At 49.2% G+C, this 21158-nt stretch overlaps 1 protein-coding gene across 4 annotated transcripts in view; it reads left to right on the plus strand.

The window, feature by feature from the left end:
* The first annotated feature begins 206 nt into the window (after window positions 1–206).
* The window catches only part of ACTN4 (actinin alpha 4), a 35621-nt gene continuing 14669 nt past the window's right edge, over window positions 207–21158 (plus strand). For 2 of the 4 annotated variants that reach the window (XM_034791751.1, XM_034791749.1), the window contains exons 1-10: window positions 207–321; window positions 1362–1481; window positions 6461–6547; window positions 7405–7492; window positions 8026–8104; window positions 8553–8634; window positions 9575–9660; window positions 15964–16056; window positions 16299–16529; window positions 18137–18284. In XM_034791751.1, coding sequence (XP_034647642.1) covers window positions 297–321; window positions 1362–1481; window positions 6461–6547; window positions 7405–7492; window positions 8026–8104; window positions 8553–8634; window positions 9575–9660; window positions 15964–16056; window positions 16299–16529; window positions 18137–18284 — 1039 coding nt within the window. In that variant the 5' untranslated portion in view covers window positions 207–296. Of the gene's footprint in view, window positions 322–1361; window positions 1482–6460; window positions 6548–7404; window positions 7493–8025; window positions 8105–8552; window positions 8635–9574; window positions 9661–10209; window positions 10296–15963; window positions 16057–16298; window positions 16530–18136; window positions 18285–21158 lie in introns of all 4 variants that reach the window. The other 2 variants (XM_034791750.1, XM_034791752.1) reach the window with 1 other exon arrangement.

Raw genomic sequence — 21158 nt, forward strand, 5'->3', positions numbered from 1 at the left:
AGGGGGTGAGCTGACCTAGAGAGGAGTGAGCACAATGAATATAATCACCAAAGAGTGAATTAATGTACATGTGCATTGATGAGAACTGCACCACGTTTCGGTGTATTGGATCCAAATAGGTTAGTTCGTGTAAATCTGGATGGCCTGTCTGTTCATTTCTAGACTGAACGCTGCAATATCACACCCTCCTTATCTTATTCCTCCAGACTTTTACGGCGTGGTGCAATTCTCACCTGCGGAAAGCTGGCACGCAGATCGAGAACATAGATGAAGATTTCCGCGATGGGCTCAAACTCATGTTGCTCTTGGAGGTCATTTCAGGTGCGTCCCTGTCTCTCTATAGGGCAGGGGTAGGCAAACTTTTTGACCCGAGGGCCACATCTGGGTATGGAAATTGTATGTTGGGCCATGAATGCTCACAAAATTGGGGGCGAGGGGTCTAGCTGGGGGAGCCAGAAATGAGGAGTTCAGGGTGTGGGAGGGGGCTCCGGGCTGAGGCAGGGTGTTGGGATGCAGGGGGGGGTGGGTGGTGGTGAGGGCTCTGGGGTGGGGTTGGGGATGAGGGGTTTGGAGTGCAGGAGGGTGATCTGCACTGGGAGAGGGGGGAATCAGGGCTGGGGCGGGGGGTTGGGGCGCAGGAGGGGTGCAGGCTCCGGGCAGTGCTTACCTCAAGCAGCTCCCGAAAGCAGGAGCATATCCTCCTTCCGGCTCCTAAGTGGAGGTGCGGCCAGGTGGCTCTGTGCTGCCCCGTCCGCAGGTGCTGCTCCCACAGTTCCCTTTGGCAGTGGTTCCTGGGCAATGGGAGTTGTGGGGGCAGCGCTTGGGACGGGCAACGTGTGGAGGCCCCTGGCTGCCCCTACGTGTAGCAACTGGAGCGGGGACATGTCACTGCTTCCAGGAGCCACGCAAAGCCACGGCACGCGCAAGCCCTCGACCCCATTCCCCGGCTGGACCGCCAGAGCGGGACATGCCCCAGACCCTGTTCCCCGGCAGGAGCTCAAGGGCTGGATTAAAATGTCTGGAGGGCCGAATGCAGCCCCTGGGCTGTAGTTTGCCCACCCCTGCTGTAGGGCCTAGGAGCTTTAGTAATGGAATCAGGACCCCTTTGTGCCAGGCATTGTACAAAGACAGAACAAAAAGACAGTCCCTTCCCCAATAGTTGGATTCATAATGCATGTTTTAACAAATTATTCAAGTATGAGTAACCTTTGCAGCTATCTAGAAACAGATCTTCTGCCCTTGACATCATGGTAAAGGGACTTGTTTCGTATTAAACTTCTTCACTTGTCTTTGCAACCAGTGATTTTTAGCTCTCACCCGAGACTGTAAAGAAAAACTGTAACTTTTCTGTTTCTCTTTAGGAGAGCGATTACCCAAACCAGAGCGAGGAAAAATGAGAGTGCATAAAATCAACAATGTGAATAAAGCTCTAGACTTCATCGCTAGCAAAGGAGTTAAGCTGGTCTCTATAGGAGCTGAAGGTATGTAATTTAGGCTTCTGAATGTATCAACAGCCAGCCTCAACTCGTGACTACAGTAGAACCTCCGTTACAACACCTCGGAAATGGAGGTGGTTCGTAACTCTAAAGTATTCGTAACTCTGAACAAAATGTTAGGATTGTTCTTTCAAAAGTTTACAACTGAACATTGACTTACAGCTTTGAAACTTGACTATGCTGAAGAAAATACGCTCCTTTTAAGCACCTTAATTTAAATGCAACAAGCACAGAAACAGTTTCCTTACCTTGTCAAATCTTTTTTTAAAGGGAAAGGGTTTTTAGTAGCTTATGTTTAACACAGAACGGTACTGCATTTGCCTTTTTTTGTGTTTGCTGCTGCCTGATTGTGTAATCCTGGTTCCAAATGAGGTGTATAGTTTATCGGTCAGTTCGTAACTCTGAGGTTCTACTGTATTAGGAGTCATAGGTCATACCATCCAATTGGAAGTTATTTTCTCTATACAGTAAGGTGTTGGATCATTTCAGCCCTCCTCTCCGTCAGGCACTAAGAGGAGACTGGATTGTGCAAATAACTTGAATGACACCAAATGCCTATAATTCAGTCAATAGAGAGAAATTGGGCCAGAGGTTCATATTACTGGGAGCCTCGCTGCATTCAAACAACAATAGTTGGTTGCAATTGCTGTAGTTGTGCTAACATACAGGGTAAACACTTTAATAGAACTCGTTCATTTCTGAAATGTAACTTTATACTCACCGTGCCTGTCTCTTAGATGGCAAGAATAACACTTGAAGAGTAAGAGTTATAGACAGCCACGGTCAATTCCGAAGTCTGGGTGTCCAGACCTTTAGTAGCCCAATCACCAGTGAATGTCAATTCTGGCATGGGCTCATCCATCTCATCAGTGACGGAGTTACTTCTCTCCTCCCTCTATTGTGGATTAATGGATTAAGCTAAAAGTCACCCCCTAGTTAAAATATCTATCCTTCTGTTGTCTGTACAAGAGCATATTTGGTGAGGGAGGGGGCATTTATCAGGAGTTATTACAACAGTTGGAAGTAGACGCTGCTCTTTAATAGATGAATGCAGCGTGCGTGGGGCTTTACACACAGCCATGGCCACAAGTCGGGCTTATCCTTGACATGATCATCATAAATATACCTGCCATAGAAATACTGAAGAGACACTGGATCCCACCTTACTGTTGTCTGAATGCTAAGGGGGTGGGAAAGGAAAAAACCATAAACCTATAGCTCATCCTGGGAACTGTTAAGTCAAGTGTCAGTGGAATCCGCAGCAATGTTGGCGTAGAGTATCTGAGCGTAATGCACGTGGTCTGGGCCCTGTGTGAAGAATGTCTTGTTCTGAACAAGGCTTGTAAGTATCTCCTCTTCTCCACCATTAGCTACATCCAAGGGAAGCCAAGTATCCTTAAGGCAATTTAAAAGCTTTTTGGGAGCTTGGAAATTAATATTGAACCGTGGTGACTGCCTATAAAGCCGTTTGAACAGTTAGTTCAAGGCAGGATTCTTTCTCCATGGTCAGTTGGATGGTGGCATGCAGCTGTTTTTTAAAAACTAATTGCCATTAGTGCTTGGATCAAAGAATGTGTCCAGAAAAGCAAAATATTTGTATTTGTATTTGCATTGTTCCAAGTCTCCAGGCCTGGTATTTCTTTGAGCTTTGCCAAACACATATGCTGGCAGTCAACTTGTTATGATTTAAAAAGCAAAATTCCTGCTCTCAGATCAGAACCTCAGATTTTCTTTAGTAGTTCTTTACAGCTGGACCCAGGGCCGGCTCCAGGCACCAGCATAGGAAGCAATTGCTTAGGGCGGCCAATTCAAAGGGGCGGCACTCCGTTCGGTACTGGGGTGGCATGTCTGGGTCTTTGGTGGCAATTCGGTGGCGGGTCCCTCATTCCCTCTCTTCCTCTTTGAGCTGCCGCCAAATTTCCGCTGAAGAGGAAGAGAGGGGGCAGTTGTGGCTGAAGAAGCAGCGCGATTGAGCTGCCGCCGAAGTGCCGCCGCTCGTCTTTTTTTATTTTTTTATTTTTTGGCTGCTTGGGGCGGCAGAAAAGCTGGAGCCGGCCCTGGCTGGACCCACTCCTGGCTCTGCCTCTCCTAGCTGCATTTATTTAATCTGTCCAAAGAAAACCACCCTGGTTAAACAGACCCCAGAGGACCTTCACAGAATTGCAGAGTAGTGAGAATATCCAGATAGTTGGTCCATTAAAATGCTATTAATGGTGAGTTCACTTTGGAAAACTATTTCTCCATTTACACAGATAGCGGAGTTTTTTGGATATTTCCATAATGAAACTTTACAATAAAGCCTAATAGCATGAAAAACAAAATAGTTTTTATCCTGATTTTTTTAACATTTGCGTCTGTCTCTCTGGGGTTCCTAAATGAGAAGTTGATGTGAGCAGGGGCGGCACCAGCGCACCAAGCACGTGCCTGAGGTGGCAAGCTGCGGCGGCGGCCTGCTGTTCGCCGTGAGGGCAGCAGTCAGGGAGCCTTCGGCGGCATGTCTGCGGGAGGTCCGCCAGTCCCGCGGCTTTGGCGGCAATTCGGTGGTGGGTACGCCGAAGGCGTGGGACCTCCCGCAGGCGTGCCGCCGAATCCGAGTTACCAGCGGACCTCCCGCAGGCGTGCCGCCGAATCCGAGTTACCAGCGGACCTCCCGCAGGCGTGCCGCCGAAGGCTGCCTCACTGCCATGCTTGGGGCGGCAAAATACATAGAGCCGCCCCTGGATGTGAGGGAGAAGTACTTACTATATTTTCTCTCACTATTGCAAATAACTTAAAATCTTGCTGTTTAAGATAACTAGTCTGAATGCAAAGTATTTCTCCTCTCTTCCTTCCCAAGGAGGATAGTCTAGAAGAGAACTTAATTCTTCCGTCTCCTTATTGGTGATTTCTGTATGTGCATCAGTACTCGTCTGTTTATAGTTCTCTACCCTTAGATTGTCCAGGCTACTGTATTTTTAAACACATGTTTTCCCTTGATATTTTTGTTGGAGTTTAGAATGTGGGAATACATTTGGTTAAATTACCCACCCAGGAATATAGTTACCTTAGACAGAAATATTTTATTAGCGTATTTGAATCCCTTATGCCTCAGGGCATAAGCAAACCACTGAGTGGTGGGGGTTCGAAGAAACTTCCCTTGGAGCAAGGAACCTCTGTCTATTTCCTCCCTCTAGCACTGGCCACTGTTGGATAGGATGCTGAGCTGATCTGATACGGCAGTTTGTTCCCCAGAAATACAAGCTGCAGCAACCATCTCTTCATAGCACCTGTCCTTGCTTACAAGAACCATGACCTGTTCCTTGGACTTGTGAAACTCTCACTGTTGCTTAGACACCGAGGGCTATTGTTAGGACGTCACTTGGCTCTAGGCTACCTTGCAAAGCCAGTTTGAATTAATCAAGTAACATGGCTTGCCCTGAGGTTGCATCTCTAAATCTAGTGACTGGTGTCTTTTCTCCTGACTATACCTGAAACCAGTGCCCATTCCAACTAGTGCCACAATTCAGGGTGCAGGGATGGGGTATCTGATTTACAAAAGCCAATTTATCCACTGAGCTCTCCTAGATATCAGCTGGTGCTGTGAGTGTTCAACAGCCCTCTTGGTACCCAGACTTAATTCTTCATGTTTCCAAGGGTTTATTTGGTTTGGAAGAGGCTTTTAGCTGCTCAAGAGACGTTGGAAATTCCATGTCTAGTTGTTCAAAGAAATCTTCTTCTATCACGGTTTAACTAAGATAGGGTCCCTTAATCTCCGTAATCACACAAGTTTCCCACTCTCCTTTATTTCATACAATTGAAACCAATAGATGCAAACTCATCATTTTGAGGGGGATTGAAAGAGGCTTTCTTGCTGTTTCTAGATCAGGGGTTCTCAAACTGGGGGTCGGGACTCCTCAGGGGGTCGCGAGGTTATAACATGAGGGGGTCGCGAGCTGTCAGCCTCCACCCCAAACCCCGCTTCACCTCCAGCATTTATAATGGTGTTAAATATATAAAAAAGTGTTTTGAATTGGTAAGGGGGGTCCCACTCAGGCTTGCTGTGTGAAAGCGTCACCAGTACAAATGTTTGAGAGCCACTGATCTAGATGGCTCCTGCACTGTGACTGACTAGCATTGTCACAGGCTGAGTGCAGATGTAGTTGGCTTTGTCCACATGGCAGTGGGTGTTGCAGCCTATTACTCTAGAGAGCTGGGTTTAAATATAAGTTTGCAGTGAGGTCATTAATGAAATATCATGTGTTCTTACATGATGATGCCCAGTTGTCAGTTTTGTAGCCATTAGCCTTGTCCGCTCATGGGATCTGGGAGTGGAATTTGGATAGAGGGGATTGGGATGAACTATGTGTGGGAAGTTTGTGCCATCGGGCTGTTCCAGTGCTATCCGACTCTTTCAAAATTGCCAAATGTACCCGGGTATACTAGAGAGACAATGTAAAGTCTGGATTCCAGAAACTCCACGAGTGTTGCTAGTGAAACTTCGAGCACTGGTCTGGTACCTCTGCTTCACTGTCTACTATCAGAATGCAAACTGGAGGCCTTCTCTCATTGCTCCTTACTTGTCCTTCAGAGATTTGAGTCCTCAGATGTGAGCTCCTACTTGGAATGAAAAGATTAGCTTCCATATATCCTTTATTGAAGTGTTATCCCTTTGTCCTCTATAGAGTAAAATGTAAACTGGTTAAGGACACACCAGAACTTAAAATCCTGAAGTGTTTGAGTCAGAAAGCAATAAACTCTTTCTGGATGTGCAGACAGTGCAATCGGCCTAGTATTTGGCTTTCAACTGGACCCCAGGAAAATTCTAGGTGTTAATGGCTATTTACTGTAGTGCCTCTTGAAATCTTTCTCCTAGCTTGCTTGCACCTGGAAGTTGTTTGCTGATGTGTCTGTATTAAGAAAACGAGGTTTTCCTCCATCCCTGGTGAGTTTCATGTCAATGTTCTTCTCTCCTCTATTGCTTTCAGAGATTGTAGATGGCAATGCAAAGATGACATTGGGCATGATCTGGACAATTATCCTTCGATTTGCCATTCAGGACATTTCGGTGGAAGGTAAGAGCCAGGCGTGTGCAAGCTGTGTCCTTACCTTCTGCTTCATTGCTCTCCAGCACATTAGAGGGATCTGTGTAACTACAGCACAAAGAATGTACGATGGGGAAGATAAAACTGGTGCAGTGAATTGATGCAGTTTTATGGTAATCCAGGACAGCTCATGCATCTGCAAGTCACGTTTCCAGTGCACACTTTTTGCATAGCTGTCTGTTTCAGTAAATCACTTACTGTGCTTCTACTTCACTTGCTCTGTTGGCCGTAAGTGCTAAATACCTGATCCATGTGCATCTGGAATTGCGTGGTGGGTGGTGGGTGTTCTTTTCTACACTGTTCTTCCCCTGTGCTGATCCAGATTTGGGGGTAATCCCTCCAACCACCTAGTGGTAATAGAAGGAAGATGAGCTTTTTTACCCCATACTTGCAGCTGTCCTGACTCAACACACCAACTGGAGACTGTCCTTCCTAGTTGGAGACAGCCACGATGGAAAATAAACTACCCTGAGATCACCCTGAATATGAATTGCAGTACTTGACTTGCATGTTTTTGACCAGGTTGGCTTGTGATTCAGACACATCCGAAGAAGTGGGCTGTAGCCACAAAAGCTTATGCTCAAATAAATTTGTTAGTCTCTAAGGTGCCACAAGTACTCCTGTTCTTTTTGGGGATACAGACTAACACGGCTGCTACTCTGAGACACATACTGCAACACTAACATTAAACGGGGCAGGTTGCACCCTTTACTGTCTGTGGATAAGTCTGTCATCTGTTGCACTCTTCTCATGTTCTTGGTTTAAAACTCTACCAGGAGAGAGACGCTCCTGGGCACAGTCCCTTAATTGCCCTGTGCCTTTTGCAGAGACCTCTGCCAAGGAAGGCCTGCTGCTGTGGTGTCAGAGGAAGACGGCGCCCTACAAGAACGTCAATGTACAAAATTTCCACATCAGGTAACTGCTTGTCAGACCCCCTCTTAGCGAGTGCTCAACTCTGTCTGCTCCTTTACTCGCTTCAGAAAGAGCTCTCCGTGTTGGCAGGCAGTACTGCGTGTCTTGAAGACAGCAAGAAATAGCCCATTCCCTCGGCCTCAGAGGCATCCCCATGAAATATTCAATGGGCCTGCCATTAGGGAAGTGATGCTTTTAGCGCAGCTTGGCCGGAACAAAACCCCCAAATTCATGCATGTTTTGCTCTCGTTTAATCTGCAATTCCAGCCATTGCTGCCTCTTATCTGGGCTGTTATTTTCAGGAGGGCCCGGCGGGGGTGGGAGAACCTGAAATGCCCGATCTAAAGGAAGCATGCAGTTAACTGTGCACAGTACTTAGTCCTGCTACTTCTAGAGGTATTAAATCAAGGTGAATTGGAAAAAAAATCTGTTGGACTCTAGTATGTATTGGTGATCATTTTCTGTAGTGTATTATCCAGATACATGTATTTAACCCCACACACCAAAGCCATCTAACTCGCTGATCTCTTTTGTAGCTGGAAGGACGGTCTTGCTTTCAATGCCTTGATCCACAGACACAGACCAGAGCTCATTGAATACGACAAGCTCAGAAAGGTACATCTCTGCAGTGGCCATGTTATGCTCTCTTCAGAAGCTAAGTTCTGTGCTGCTGAATGCGCCCCAGGGAAACACGCGTCCCACTTAAACTCCGACCCCCATTATAGCTGCTAGCTGTGTGTCTTATTAGAAGGTGAATTCAATGCTAGAAGGCAGGATATGAAGAGCTCTTCCTGTCACATGTTAGTCTCTGTTCCGTTCAGTGAGACAGGAATTGGAGTCTGGCCGGGAATTGCTGGCTAATGGGAGCAGGTGACTGAGGAACATTTGGGTCGTTGGTGAAAAAGGTTAGACATGAAGGCAGACTTGCTGTAGCGTTCAAGAGGAAATGGGGGGATGTTAGACAGCTGCTGAGCAGCTCTTGGGGCCACAGTGCCATCTGTGTTCGAGGGAGCTTTCAGCAACTCGGGTTCATAACCCCTTTTTACACCTGTCCTTTTCCCAGGACGATCCTGTGACGAACCTGAACAACGCCTTTGAGGTGGCCGAGAAATACCTGGACATCCCCAAGATGTTGGATGCCGAGGGTAAGCTTTCCAGACACTCGCTGCAGTAACCACCTGGGTCAGTGGAAGTTCCTGCCGTTGCAGTGGAGATGACCCAGTCCCATGAACAACTTGCTTGTCAAGGCAAGAGGAAAGTGCATTTCCTCCATTGCTGCGTCACATAGGACTGGGCCTCGGGTGGTCTGACCTGAGCTTGTGTTTAAAAGCCAGACTTGGCCTTCCACACAGCATTCACATCTCCCACCCTTTCCATAACTAGGCTTGTCTTTGAAAGGCCACAGAAGGGTAATCCTGCAGCTTTGTAAGCGCATGATGGATCAGAAATTTGTTGTCAAATGCAGCTTGCCATACTCTGTTTGCACTAGTAGTGAAGCTGTCCCAACTGGAACGAATTGTCCTCTGATACCTGGGCCGTCTCCAGTTACTCGTTCCCATTTGTAAATGTAATGCTCGCAGAACGTAGTGACCGTTCCTGGGTAGGGCCATGGTGTGTACTGAACGAGAAGTGAGACCGGAATTGAGGAACCACGTGTTGATTACTTTGGGTAAAAGTGCACCCCACTTCCTGTTTTGTGTGGTGGTAATCTCACTAGACTGTCTCCACCACTAAATTCAGGGGCCAACATTCCCTTTTTAAAACAGTCGCAGAAGCCATAGCAGCTGCCCTAGGTAAGATGATTCATTCAGTACCAGTAGCTGCAAATGGCTTGTGTTCAGGCTTGGTTGACAAGCTTATCTTTCCCCATCTGTAGTATATCCAGGAGAGTTTTGATGGCCTCTTCCGCCCACCCAGATATTCTGGCACTTATTTTTTAGAGAGCTGCTTATCTACAGGACTACCGAATGGTGAAGAGCGGGTTTCTTGAGAGGATGCGCAGGACGTGCCTTGGCGATCACGTCTGACTCAGTGTGAAACCAGGCCCTCCCCGTGAGGGCATTAACACTTATTGTTCGCTTGCAGACATTGTCAACACAGCTCGCCCTGATGAGAAGGCCATCATGACCTATGTATCCAGCTTCTACCATGCATTTTCTGGCGCGCAGAAGGTACCGGAGGCAGCTGTGTCCATGTCGCTATAACTCTTCGATCTGCGGCATCCTACGCTGACCCAGTTTTTCTTGCAGATGGCAGTGGTCTCTTGCTGACTGGAAAGCAAACCTCAGCTAGGTCATACATGCTCCATGGCTCCAGCTATTATGTAACACTAGAGGAACCAGAAAAATCCTCTTTATAGAGTAGGTGACTGGGGTATATCAGTAGTGAGGGGGAAACTAGGTAGCAATAAACAGTAGGAGAAATCAACTTTTCAACCTAGAGGGTTGTGAAGCTGAATCCCAAGACTCCCAGCCAGTGTCTCAAACCAAGGGCTGCTAGCGGAGTCGTCTTGGGAGAGCCTCAGACTTTAAGGGACAGGAACTCTGAACGGGGTGGAAAAGATTTAAAGCAGCAAACCCGCCCATTTGGCTGAGTCACGCTCCAGCTTAGGTTTGGATTCCAGTCTGAAGCAAGCGCTTGTTCCCTCTCAGCTGCATGCCAGAGGGGCTGGGAGGTTCTCACGCTGCTCTCTTCACTCTCCTCCCTTTCTTTCTGCGCAGATATTGTAGGCACTCTCAGGCCCGATGAGAAGGCGATCATGACATATGTTTCCTGCTTCTACCATGCTTTCTCGGGGGCTCAAAAGGTGAGCTTTTGGCAGGTGGAATTGCTTCTGCGTCTACGCATGTCTTGTCTGGTTCAGCTGCCACTAATCTTGCACACTAAGCAACTCATTGAGGCTTGTTACACTGGCATTAAGGGATTATGAGAAATGTGATGAGTGGAAAACGGCTGGAATGATCGCTGGCCACTGAGATTGGTGGAGAAACAAACACGTCGCCCCCGGCAATAATAAAAATCTGGGGTGGTTGGTGCGTAGCGCTGTCCGCTGAAGGGTCACTACTTCCAGCAGCCCGTGGGGGTGAGAGAGAAGTAATCGCTCAGTTTTAATTGATCTTTTCACTGTCCTCCAAACACTGGTGTTAGATGGGAGATCTTCACAGTGACGTCTGATGGAGCTGGAGAGGAGTAAGCTAACTTACGTTATGACAAGCCGTTCTCTGCTTGCCATGATCCCCTGGCTGAGGCTCGTTTAACACGCTTGATACAAAGATGTCTAAACTCATTGCTGGCCCAATCGAAACTAAAACATTATTCCAGCTGGGGATGTGGGGAAGAGGCATAATTAAGTGCCCAAATAACTGCCCCCAGTGGCTGTTACGGTGCAGGAAGGTAGCTGACAGAGTGCTCAGCTGAAATTAGCATGCAAGTATTTACGATCGCAGCGGGACTCTTGGATCACAAGCATAATGAGCACAAATCTGGATGACTCCGCTGACTTAATCAAATTTGATTCTGCATTAGGCTTTTCATTTCCCATGAAAATGCCATGTCTGTGCAAATGGCACTGCTGTCAGTTGATTGGCACGTAGGATAACAGCAGCAGCAAAACCATTGGAAAGTCTTGGTGATGACAGTTTAACCTTGTGTATATCCTGTTTGCTTTCTCGTCCCCCTCCTGAGCTCTCTGATGTGCGATTACAATTCTTATCCAGAACCCTTATCGCTGCTCTTAATATGCCTCTCATACTAGGCTCTGCAGCAAAAGTAGTGCCAAATGAGATTGGCATCAGCATTTCTAGTAAGTGCTGGTTTCCCTCGTTTAGCTAGAATATCCGTCTCAGCCCCATTTCATCCTAAATATTGCCATTTTGGGGTGGTTCTGTTTCTTTGGCAGTGGAGAATATCACTAGGAAGACTGGGTGTAGGAAAACAGACTTGTTAGAGTTCTGTCCGTCAGACATTGCTTAAACACTCAGCTCTTTGACGAGCTACCTGACAATGCCCAAATCCATAATAGGTTAGCCTTGCTGTTACCCTCTGCTATCGTCGGGGAAAGGACAGGTATTCTCTGAAACCAATATGGCTCTTTATGTAGACAAGTGATTGGGAAGAACATCCTTCAATGGCAGCTAGATACTGCCACTAGATGACTTTTACTATCATACCATTTTCAAAAGTGACTTGGTTCTGAGGCCATGACGCGCCTATTAACTTTCAAACAGACTGTCTCCCAAGTGCCTGAGTCATTTTTGGAAATGGGACTTGTGCTCTCTGGAAAATCTTTACCTTAGACTCTAGCATTGCCCTGACTCACTCTGATCTCGATTGGGGTAAGTCATTACACCTCTGGTTCTTGGAATCAAGCCCCTCTGTTAATATCAAATCTACTATGGTTACAGTCTTGCTGAGACTCTGCTGACTAAAATCTGAAACTAGATTACAAGCAGGAATTTCTGTGCTGCTTCCGCTCTTCGTGGTGTTCTTAAACTGTGGTTTTCCCTTCCTTCCCTTACCACACTAAATGCTTGCATCTTTTGTTTGCATTTAGAACGCAAATCCAGGTCAGTCGGATTGTCTTGAATTGCTGGTGTAGCTGCTGTAGTTTGGAAGTTTGAGATACATCTTTAATTGCTGATTTACTGTAAATGCCATTTTAGTGCTAACTGGGCTTCAGGGGATAAATGAGCCATTTATATGCCTTGCTGCAGACCAAGGGTGTCTGTCCAGCTTTGATTTTTAAGGAGAACTGTTGAGTAAACTCTTTGGGGCAGGGACCATGATTGCCCTATAGGCTTGTACAGGAGCCAGCACCACTGGGGCCTTCTGATGCTACTGAACCAAGTTGTACTGTAGCATCTGGATTACTTGTTAAACCAGTATTGGAGCAAGGCTGAAACTAGTCTCCGATCGGACATCAGTAACTAATGCCATTATGCCCAGGTAAAATGGCACTATTCTAGCTGGGTAGTGTTTCCTCTCACCTTTTCCCTGGTGTGAATGATTCCATGCAGTGCAGGGGAACAGAGCATCAGGCTCTGAGGGTCCAACCGGGGCTCAGGCAGAACTAGGAGCATTCCATTTCAAATGTGAGGCATCGGACGTGCTACACCTGCCCAAAGTTTTTGGACCAAAGATGGGGAGTAGCTTCCTTTATTGCTTGTTACCCTAGTTCGGAAGAGCCCCATTGTGCTGGGCACTGTACAGACACAGAACAAAACTGAAAGGCTGCGCCCTGAAGAGCTTACGGCCTGAGACAATGGCTGAATACAGACACCTGGCGGAGTGCAAGGAAACGACAGTATTAGTGGGATAGGCAGTGGGTCAAAGCTCACGAGTAGCCTAACCGTTCTCGAGTTTTGTAGGCATCGTGGCTTCCTTGAAATGCATTCTGGATTTGAATGGCTGTTCCCTTTGTGAGGAATTGAGTTGCCCATAGTAGCAGATATTGGTCTAATCTGTTGTATAGTCTAGGGGTGAGCTGGGGGTGCTTCCAAGGGCTATTTTATGCAAAGAGGAGTAGCCTGCATCTTGACTGCCTATGAGTTTTGAAGCAGTTTTACTCAGCTGAAGGCAGAATGGCCTAGCTGTACCTAATCAGTAAATTACCTCAGCCACAGGCACTCCGCTCATAGATTCTGAGGCCAGAAGGGACCTTTGTGACCATCTCGTCTGACCTGTGTAACACAGGCCATAGAACAGGGATGGGCAAACTACAGCCTGGGGGCAGTATCTGGCCCTTCAGACGTTTTAATCTGGCCCTCAAGCTCCTGCCAGGGAGCAGGGTCCGGAGCTTGTCCTGCTCTGGCGCTCCAGCTGGGGAGTGGGGTCAGGGGCTTGCCCCACTCTGCACGGCTCCTGGAAGCAGTGGCATGCCCCCGCTCCGGCTCATACGCATAAGGGCAACCAGGGGGCTCCATATGCTGCCCCCCGCCCCAAGCACCGCCCCTGCAGCACCCATTGGCCAGGAACCACGGTAAGCACTGCCTGGAGCCTGATCCCCTCCTGCCCTCTGAACCCCTCCAGTGCAGAGCACCCTCCTGCACCCCAACACCCTGCCCCAGCCTGGAGCCCCCTCCCACACCCTGAACTCCTCATTTCTGGCCCCACCCCAGAACCCGCTCCCCCAGCCAGAGCCCTCCCACACCCCAACCCCCAATTTTGTGAGCATTCATGGCCCACGTACAATTTCCATACCCAGATATGCCCCTCTGGCCAAAAAGTTTGCCCACCCCTGCCCTAGAACTTCCCTATAATAATTCCTAGAGCTGATCTAGGATTCTGGCCTAACATTTTTCACATGCTGCATACTTTTGTCAATGCTAGATCCTGTTCAGCTATAGGATGTGATTATTAAAGATCAGGATTAACTTGGTTAGTAAAGTGTAAACTTTTATAGGCTGGAAGCATTAACCTTGTTTGTTAGCCAATGTTTGAAAAACCACACATACTGGGTACGTATTCCATCTGGACTGAAATATTTCTATTAAAGTCTGAACTTGCCTGTATTAGCTAGCACTTCTCCCTGGCGCTCCCTGGGTGGATGTAATGTGTGAAATTCTGGCCTGGCCAGTGTGTTTTATTGTTCTTTGTCTGATCCCCTTCTTTAGCAGCACAGCTGGCATGTTCTCTGCATCAGCTGGTATTTATTAGCTTCTCGTAGCATGCGGTGGTTTTTCCAGTGTTCTTGTGTGTCGTGCTCTAATTCCAGTCCCAAGTCTGAGGTGGCAACGGCTGTGTGCTGCATGTGAGCATGTCTAATACGTTTAAGTGGTACCCAGCAGTGTGAGGAGGAGAATACAGCCTAGAATCCAGACTGCTTGTCGCTTGTTTTGTTGCTAAAGGGAATCAAACTTCTGCTGTCTAGTCTTTTTGGCAATTCGTTTCCCCAGCTCTGTTTTCCTCTCCCCATCCTCCTATAGACCCTCTTCACTATTTCTGTTGATGTCTGGCTTTCAACTCCTCCTCTTGGACTCTTTCTGTGCTGCCTACAAGGTACTTGATCTCTTGACTTTCCTTCTTTGCATCCGTGTATCCCACTCTCCTATCTGATCCACAGAGGAATTTCACCTTTCCCCACCTGCCTCGCAGAAGGAAGGCATGTGTACAGTACTGAAGGCTGCAGTGAAATCCCAGTCAGGGAACAGGGGCTTGTTCTCATTGACAATGAGAAATGATTGATGATGGATGCTTATGGCTTCAGTGCCGTAGTTCTGGGAAGACAGGAACCCAGAGTGCAGCGGCTGAAATGCTGAGTGCCTTGACAAATAGCAAATTCTGGAGCTAAATCCTGAGTTCGTTAATGAGGAGTCAACGGGTGTTGAATAAGGAGTGGAATACACAAAAGTGGAGAGATTCTGACACTACCACAAACACACTTACTTGGTAAAATACTGGTTTACGAACTCTGTTAGTCCAGCCAGTTAACACTCCAGGTGAGAATGTAGCAATCTGGCCTTGTACCGTTGTAGGGTGCAACTGACCACGTGCTCCATTCTTCTAAACCAGAGAGCCCGGTGCGGTGCCTAGGGGAAGATATGGGATTCTCAGATGTTGGGGAGGGGATCTGGGCGCAACAGTGGGAAGGTGCCATGTCAGAGACTCTTTCAGAATTGGTGTAGGCTGGTGGTGATGGGCAGATCCTCATTCCGGGAGCTAGCAAGTTGGGCTTTCGCAAGGCCCTGGAGATAGGTGGCCTTGGAGATACGGGCACATGAGGAGCAGCCCTGAGATCTAGGTCTTACTCCTTGCTTTGCCCCAGGCTCAGTGGCATGTCGCTTCCGTTTCCCAGTCTGTAAAATGGGCACATGCCTACCTAACTGGGATGCTGTGCAGTGCTCAGGTGCACATGAACATGCAGAGGGCTTAATCTTCCCCTCAAGGTAGTGGAGAGGCTCTGGCCGATAGCCATTCAGACATCACCTGCTTATGCTGGGCTTGGGAAAAAGCTTTGATCAGTCGGATCCATCCGAGCCCGAATTCTCAAGCGCCATTGGAGGCTCCCTGCTCTGTGGAGCAGACGTTCGGAAGCCACGAGCCTCAGCCGCTGGAGGAAAGATCTGGTGTTGGCAAAACACACCAGGGCAGCTCAGGAAGCAGGGGCACATCTGTAAGATGGCACCTACTTCCCAATTAGTCCCACTAGCGGAGGCAGCGCCGGTCTGGGCTTTGGGAGATGGAGCTACAGGGGCCTCCCTGGTGGGTGAGGTGCACTGTCATGGCGAGTTATGCAAGGGGCATCTTCTAGCTGATGAGGCCTCAGGGTAAATCTTCCATATGACATGGCAAGTGCTGATTAAACCCGTCAGCAAGTCCCTCTGAGGGACTGGTCTAGCTTCAGAGTGGCTTTCCTTTCCTCTGGGTGGGGCTGGATGGATCGTAACATTGCTGGCTTCTCCTTTCATGCATTGTCCTTGCTGCTGTGCTGCAAATGGCTCTAAAATCCCCCCCTTCCCCTCTTGCCTCCCCCCCAGGCTGAGACAGCAGCTAACCGGATTTGCAAAGTGCTGGCTGTGAACCAGGAGAACGAGCACCTGATGGAGGACTACGAGAAACTGGCGTCTGATGTGAGTCCCCCTGCCTTCCGGCCCCTCTCCTGCGTGGAGGGGAGCTCTGAGCTGGAAGCCGACAGGGAGCCTGGCGGTTTATTGGGGAGGGTGGCCTACCCTTTTGGGATGTGAGAGATCAGGGATGTCAAATGTCAAAACATTCCCCAACCTGACTGCAACTTCCCCCTTGAAGGGCCAATGACAGGTATATTGCTGCTGCTCCCCATGCTCCGCTTAACCTGAGTCTGCTCACCCCGCAGCTGCTGGAGTGGATTAAACGCACTATCCCCTGGCTGGAGGACCGTGACCCACAGAAGACCATTCAAGAGATGCAGCAAAAACTGGAAGATTTCCGTGACTACAGGCGCGTCCATAAGCCTCCCAAAGTGCAGGAGAAGTGTCAGCTGGAGATAAACTTCAACACCTTGCAGACTAAACTCCGGCTGAGCAACAGGCCTGCCTTCATGCCCTCGGAGGGCAAGATGGTTTCAGTGAGTAACTGTGTTTGTCTGAAGCAATGAGGCACTGAGGGCAGGGAAGACGCTTGAGGGGGAAGGGCAAAGCAGAGTGAGGCCTTTAGCGCAGCGGAGTGAGCAGAACTGAATTTGGCAGAGATGAGGAAGGAGCGGTCTGTACCGAAAGCTGACTTGAGTCCTCTTACTAGCTCCTATTAACAGTCCAGAAGCAACTTCCTCTTGGGTGACCTGCTTGCAGGGTACTGCAGCCAAGTGTTGGACTCCTTGTGGGTGGTCCCTCCGTAGTCTGCACACTTCCTGGCAGTGCTAACACGAGTGCCTGGAGGGGGAGGACTTGTGTGCTCATGCTGGAAGATTGAGGGCCAAATCCAAATCTCACTCACACCTACAAAACCCTTCATGGGCGTGCATGGGTGTAAGTGAGGTCCCTCAGCAGTCAGCGTCTCCCTTCGTGTGCGTCCGCTACTATTTCAGAGCCTAGTGTCTCCTCAAGGCCTGCAGCGTAACCGACCTTACTGCATGCTCCTTGCCTGTACCTGGGTAACGAAGGGTACGTCGGCACAGCAAGAACAGTGTGTGGATGGGTTAGTCCACTCGAGCTAGTGTGAATCCTGCTAGTGTGGCTAACAGCAGTGAAGACAGCACGGGTAGAACAATCCCAGCATATGTCCTGAGTGCAGACGCTGCTCGCTCTGAAACCTGTGCGGCTCTGGCCTCCCTCTCCTCGTTATCTCTGCTAGTCGGATTCAGGCGAGTTCGAGTGGGCTGGCTCTGACACTGCTGTCACCATGTAGTCGTACCCTAAGCCAGTGGTTCTCAACCACGGATCCGGGGCCCCGTGGAGTCCGTGAGCAGGTTTCGGGGGAGCCGCCAAGCAGGGCCGGTGTTAACTCGCTGGACCCAGGGCAGAAAGCCAAAGCCCCACTGCCTGGGACTGAAACCCCTGGGGCTGCAGCTGAAGCCTGAGAAAGAGAAAGGTTGAGAACCCTGGCCCTAAGCAGTGAGGTCTCAGCCCCATTTCTCAGCTGTATGTGCCAGAGATGCGTAGGCTCCTTTGTTCCTGGTAGCAAATATTTTGTGGCATTTAACTTCCCCCAGTGGCTAGTGGTGTTGCTGGGGTTAGTTATTACATATACACATGCATATGGCATGGAAACGCGAATATTGTAACGGAGAGGGTGTTAACATCCAGTATGGGAAAGGGAAAACCTGATGCTGTCACCCTGGAAGTGTGGGCCATTCATAGATTCTAAGGCCAGATGGAACCATTGTGATCATCTAGTCTGACCCCCTGTATAGCGCACACAGAACTGCCCCAAAAGAATTTCTAGCGCAGAGCTTTTAGAAAAACATCCCATCTTGATTTAAAAATTCAGTGCTGGTTAATTACTCGTACGGTTAAAAGTGTGCATCTTCTTTCCAGGCTGAATTCGTCCGGCTTCAGTTTCCAGCCATTGGACTGTTAGATCTTTCTCTGCTAGATTGAAGAGCCCATTAAATATTTGTTCCCCAAATACGTTCCCCATCGTTGAGATTCCCCTTAGGTGCTTCATAATCTTGCTGGCAGTCTGACACAGCCCTTCCTTGCTCTAAATGCCTTATTTCCTATGCTCACCCCCCAGGACATTAATAATGGCTGGCAGCACTTGGAACAGGCGGAGAAAGGCTATGAAGAATGGCTGCTGAACGAGATCAGGAGGCTAGAGCGACTGGACCACTTGGCTGAGAAGTTCAGACAGAAAGCCTCCATCCACGAGTCCTGGACTGAAGGTAGTCGCCTCTTTCCGAGGCCCGGGAATGGGTGAGGGAGGGCGAGCTAGATCTGGCAGAGGAAAGCTAGAGTAACCTTTTAAAGCAGGCGGAATGGCTGGAAACAGTTGCTCCCCTGGCTCTGATAGCATTGCCCAGGAGACAGAGGCCTGAACCCCAGCAGGGGTTGGGAGATGTGAATTCGGATTCTGTGCCACTGACTCTGCATGTTGCTCCCTGGGCAAGTCCCTTGGCACTCAACCCACCGCTTCTAGACTGGGGAAATGGATCCTTGGCTACTTGGTAGTTTTGAGGTCTGGAGATGAAGTGGCCCTAGGAATGGTACTAGCTGCATTAGCAAGTCACTTTGTCCCTTCCAGCTGCCAGCGTTATGGAGCCATTGTACTGTACTGCAGCTTGGCCGTGTTTCCAAACTCCTCTCTGGGCACTGGGTGTGTGCGCGTGGGAGGAGGTTAAGAATAGAAGCTACTGCTCTGTACTCAATTCCTCACCACAGGCAAGGCCAGGAAAACATTTGTCCTGTGTTCTGAATGAGCCCTGCAGGTGTGGCTGGACCCTGGATTAAAGCTGACAGGTCCCCAAATGCATAGGCAGTGCTATTCTTGACAGCTTTGTGGTTTTGTGCAGGCGTTTTCAGATGGGACTGGCAGAAGCTGTGTCTGTTTAAATGGTCCCCTAGCCAGTCCCGTAAGCGAATGCAATCAGGTTAGCTCTCGTCCTCCTCCTCAGAGGCCGTGCCCTTTGACGCAGTCACTGTGGCTTGTTTACGGTTTGCTCAGGCGTTTGTCTCCCCTCTCTAGCCAGGTGGCTAAACGTGACGGCTAACCCTCCGAGCCTTCCAATATGGCAGCTGCATCTGATTCCATAGAAAATACAGTAATCCCCTCTCCGTATGAGAAGGAATGTTCTCATCGCCCAGGCTGGGAGAATACCACACGGAGCATTAAGGGGAGAAAGGGGCTTGCTCTGTCTTTGGGAGCGGTGCTTGCAGCTAGTCAATCTGGTTTTGCTTTTCCCTTCTTAAAACCAATAACTGAATTCGTAGAACGGATCCATGTGGTGCTGAGGTCCCTATGGGCAGAGACGGGGGGACCCTGGGGTGGTGAGGAACAGGACTGATGCATCAGGCAGGGGGTCTGCTTTTTGGAGAGGTGCTGACGGGAGGGTGCAGGACAGCTGAAATGCTTTAAGGGTGTGGCGGTTAAACGGCAGTGTTGTGCCAAAGTGGTATCTGACTGGCACCGAAGCTTCCTGTAAGTTGCTATTAAACTCCACCTCCCCTGGAGAAGCTGGCATGGGTGGGGGCAGACAAGCGGCTAGATGATTTGAGCTCTGTTCCTGTGGAGGAACTGGCCTCCATGCTGACTAACGTGCCCCTTGGTCCTCAGCACTGTGAAGTGGATTTTCTGTTACTACAGTAACTTTCCTTATTGTGACCAAGCTGTGTCCTGCCAGTTTACAGGAGCTCAAGTACACCAGCCTTCCCCCCACACTAGTCCTCGACTGCTTGGACAACGGAGACCCTAGTGCCTAGCGGTCCCTCGTCCTAAAACAGCTTTGCATGCTATGCACAGCACTGCTGAAATGCAGCCAGCTCTGGGGTTGAGGGCAGCAGCAGCGAGGTGCTCCGCGTGCTGCAGACCCCTTTTAATATCTGGTAGATCTGTGGTTTAAAACAGCCGTTCTTCTCTGTGGATTGGGGAGAGGGCTCAAGTGGGCTGGCAGTTTGGGTGGGGAGGCGCACATGGAAAAAGTTCCGATTCTATTTCCCTCACTTTGTCATCTTGTGGGGGATGGGCGGGGGCGGATGTGAGCCAGGAGAAAACTTAGGTTCCTCTCTTCTGCCAGTCAGATGTAGACAGCTGGGGCTACTGCAAGTCTCCAAAACCTGGCTGAGAAGGCACATGCTGTGCGTCAGTGTGTCTGATGGCTCAAGCTTCCAACGAGCCGTCTGTCTCCTCCACAGCTGGGCTTCTGTTTGGTCTTGTGCTTTGTCGCCATCCCGGGTGAGGGCCCAGGAGGTGTTTGTCAGCCTCACCGCAGATTCCAGGTCAGCAGCTGGGTAGCCTGTTTTGCTGCAGCAAAGGATAGGGGGCTAGTCAATTACCAGCCACACCCTGCTACCTCATCTATCAAAGTGGAGACCCAGGAGCTAAGTTACCATGAGGTACTGAGTCCTCGAATGGCAGCTCTAAGGGGGATGGTTCTTTGAAGTCCATAAGCAGTGGGGCTTGGTGCTAGAGATCCCACCTTGACACCAGAATAAAGCTGTCCGTGCTCAGTAGTGTTTGGGGAGCTCAGAATGTAATCCCGTTCATGTCACCGGACTCCGCCTAAAGTCCTTGTTCCCTGTTGTAAAGATCCTTGCAGGATCCCATAGATCATTTGTCCCCTTCCTTAATGCAGTGTTGTATGCTGGGAGCATGAGAAGTAACCTGTCCCTTTGGAAGACAGGAGACCTAGATGCCTTCTCTCGTGGACTAGGGCTTGATATGTGCTCTCCAGAAAGCAGTCAAGCTCTGAAAATGGGGCACTGTTTGGAGGGTAGGCGCCCCTCCTTCAGGGATCAGAGGAGAACAGTAACTAAATTATAATTACATTAGTGTTCTCTGGAAGCCTCAATGAAGACCAGGACCCCATTGTGTGCAGTGCTGTACGTGCACATAGTGAGATAATCCCTACCCCCTCAGAGCTTAGTTTAAATAGGCGAGATGGACAGATGGTGTTGGGGGAAACTGAGGCACAGAGGGTCTTGATTTGGTCCTGGGCACCCAGAAAGTCAGTGGCAGAGCCAAGAATCAAACTCAGGACTCAAGTCCCCATTGTACCCTCGCCACTGGAGGCACTGCCTCTCCTGCAGGTGCTGGTTACGCT

The sequence above is a fragment of the Trachemys scripta genome, chromosome 16, assembly GCF_013100865.1.
Source record: "Trachemys scripta elegans isolate TJP31775 chromosome 16, CAS_Tse_1.0, whole genome shotgun sequence".
NCBI classification, from domain to species: Eukaryota; Metazoa; Chordata; order Testudines; family Emydidae; genus Trachemys; species Trachemys scripta.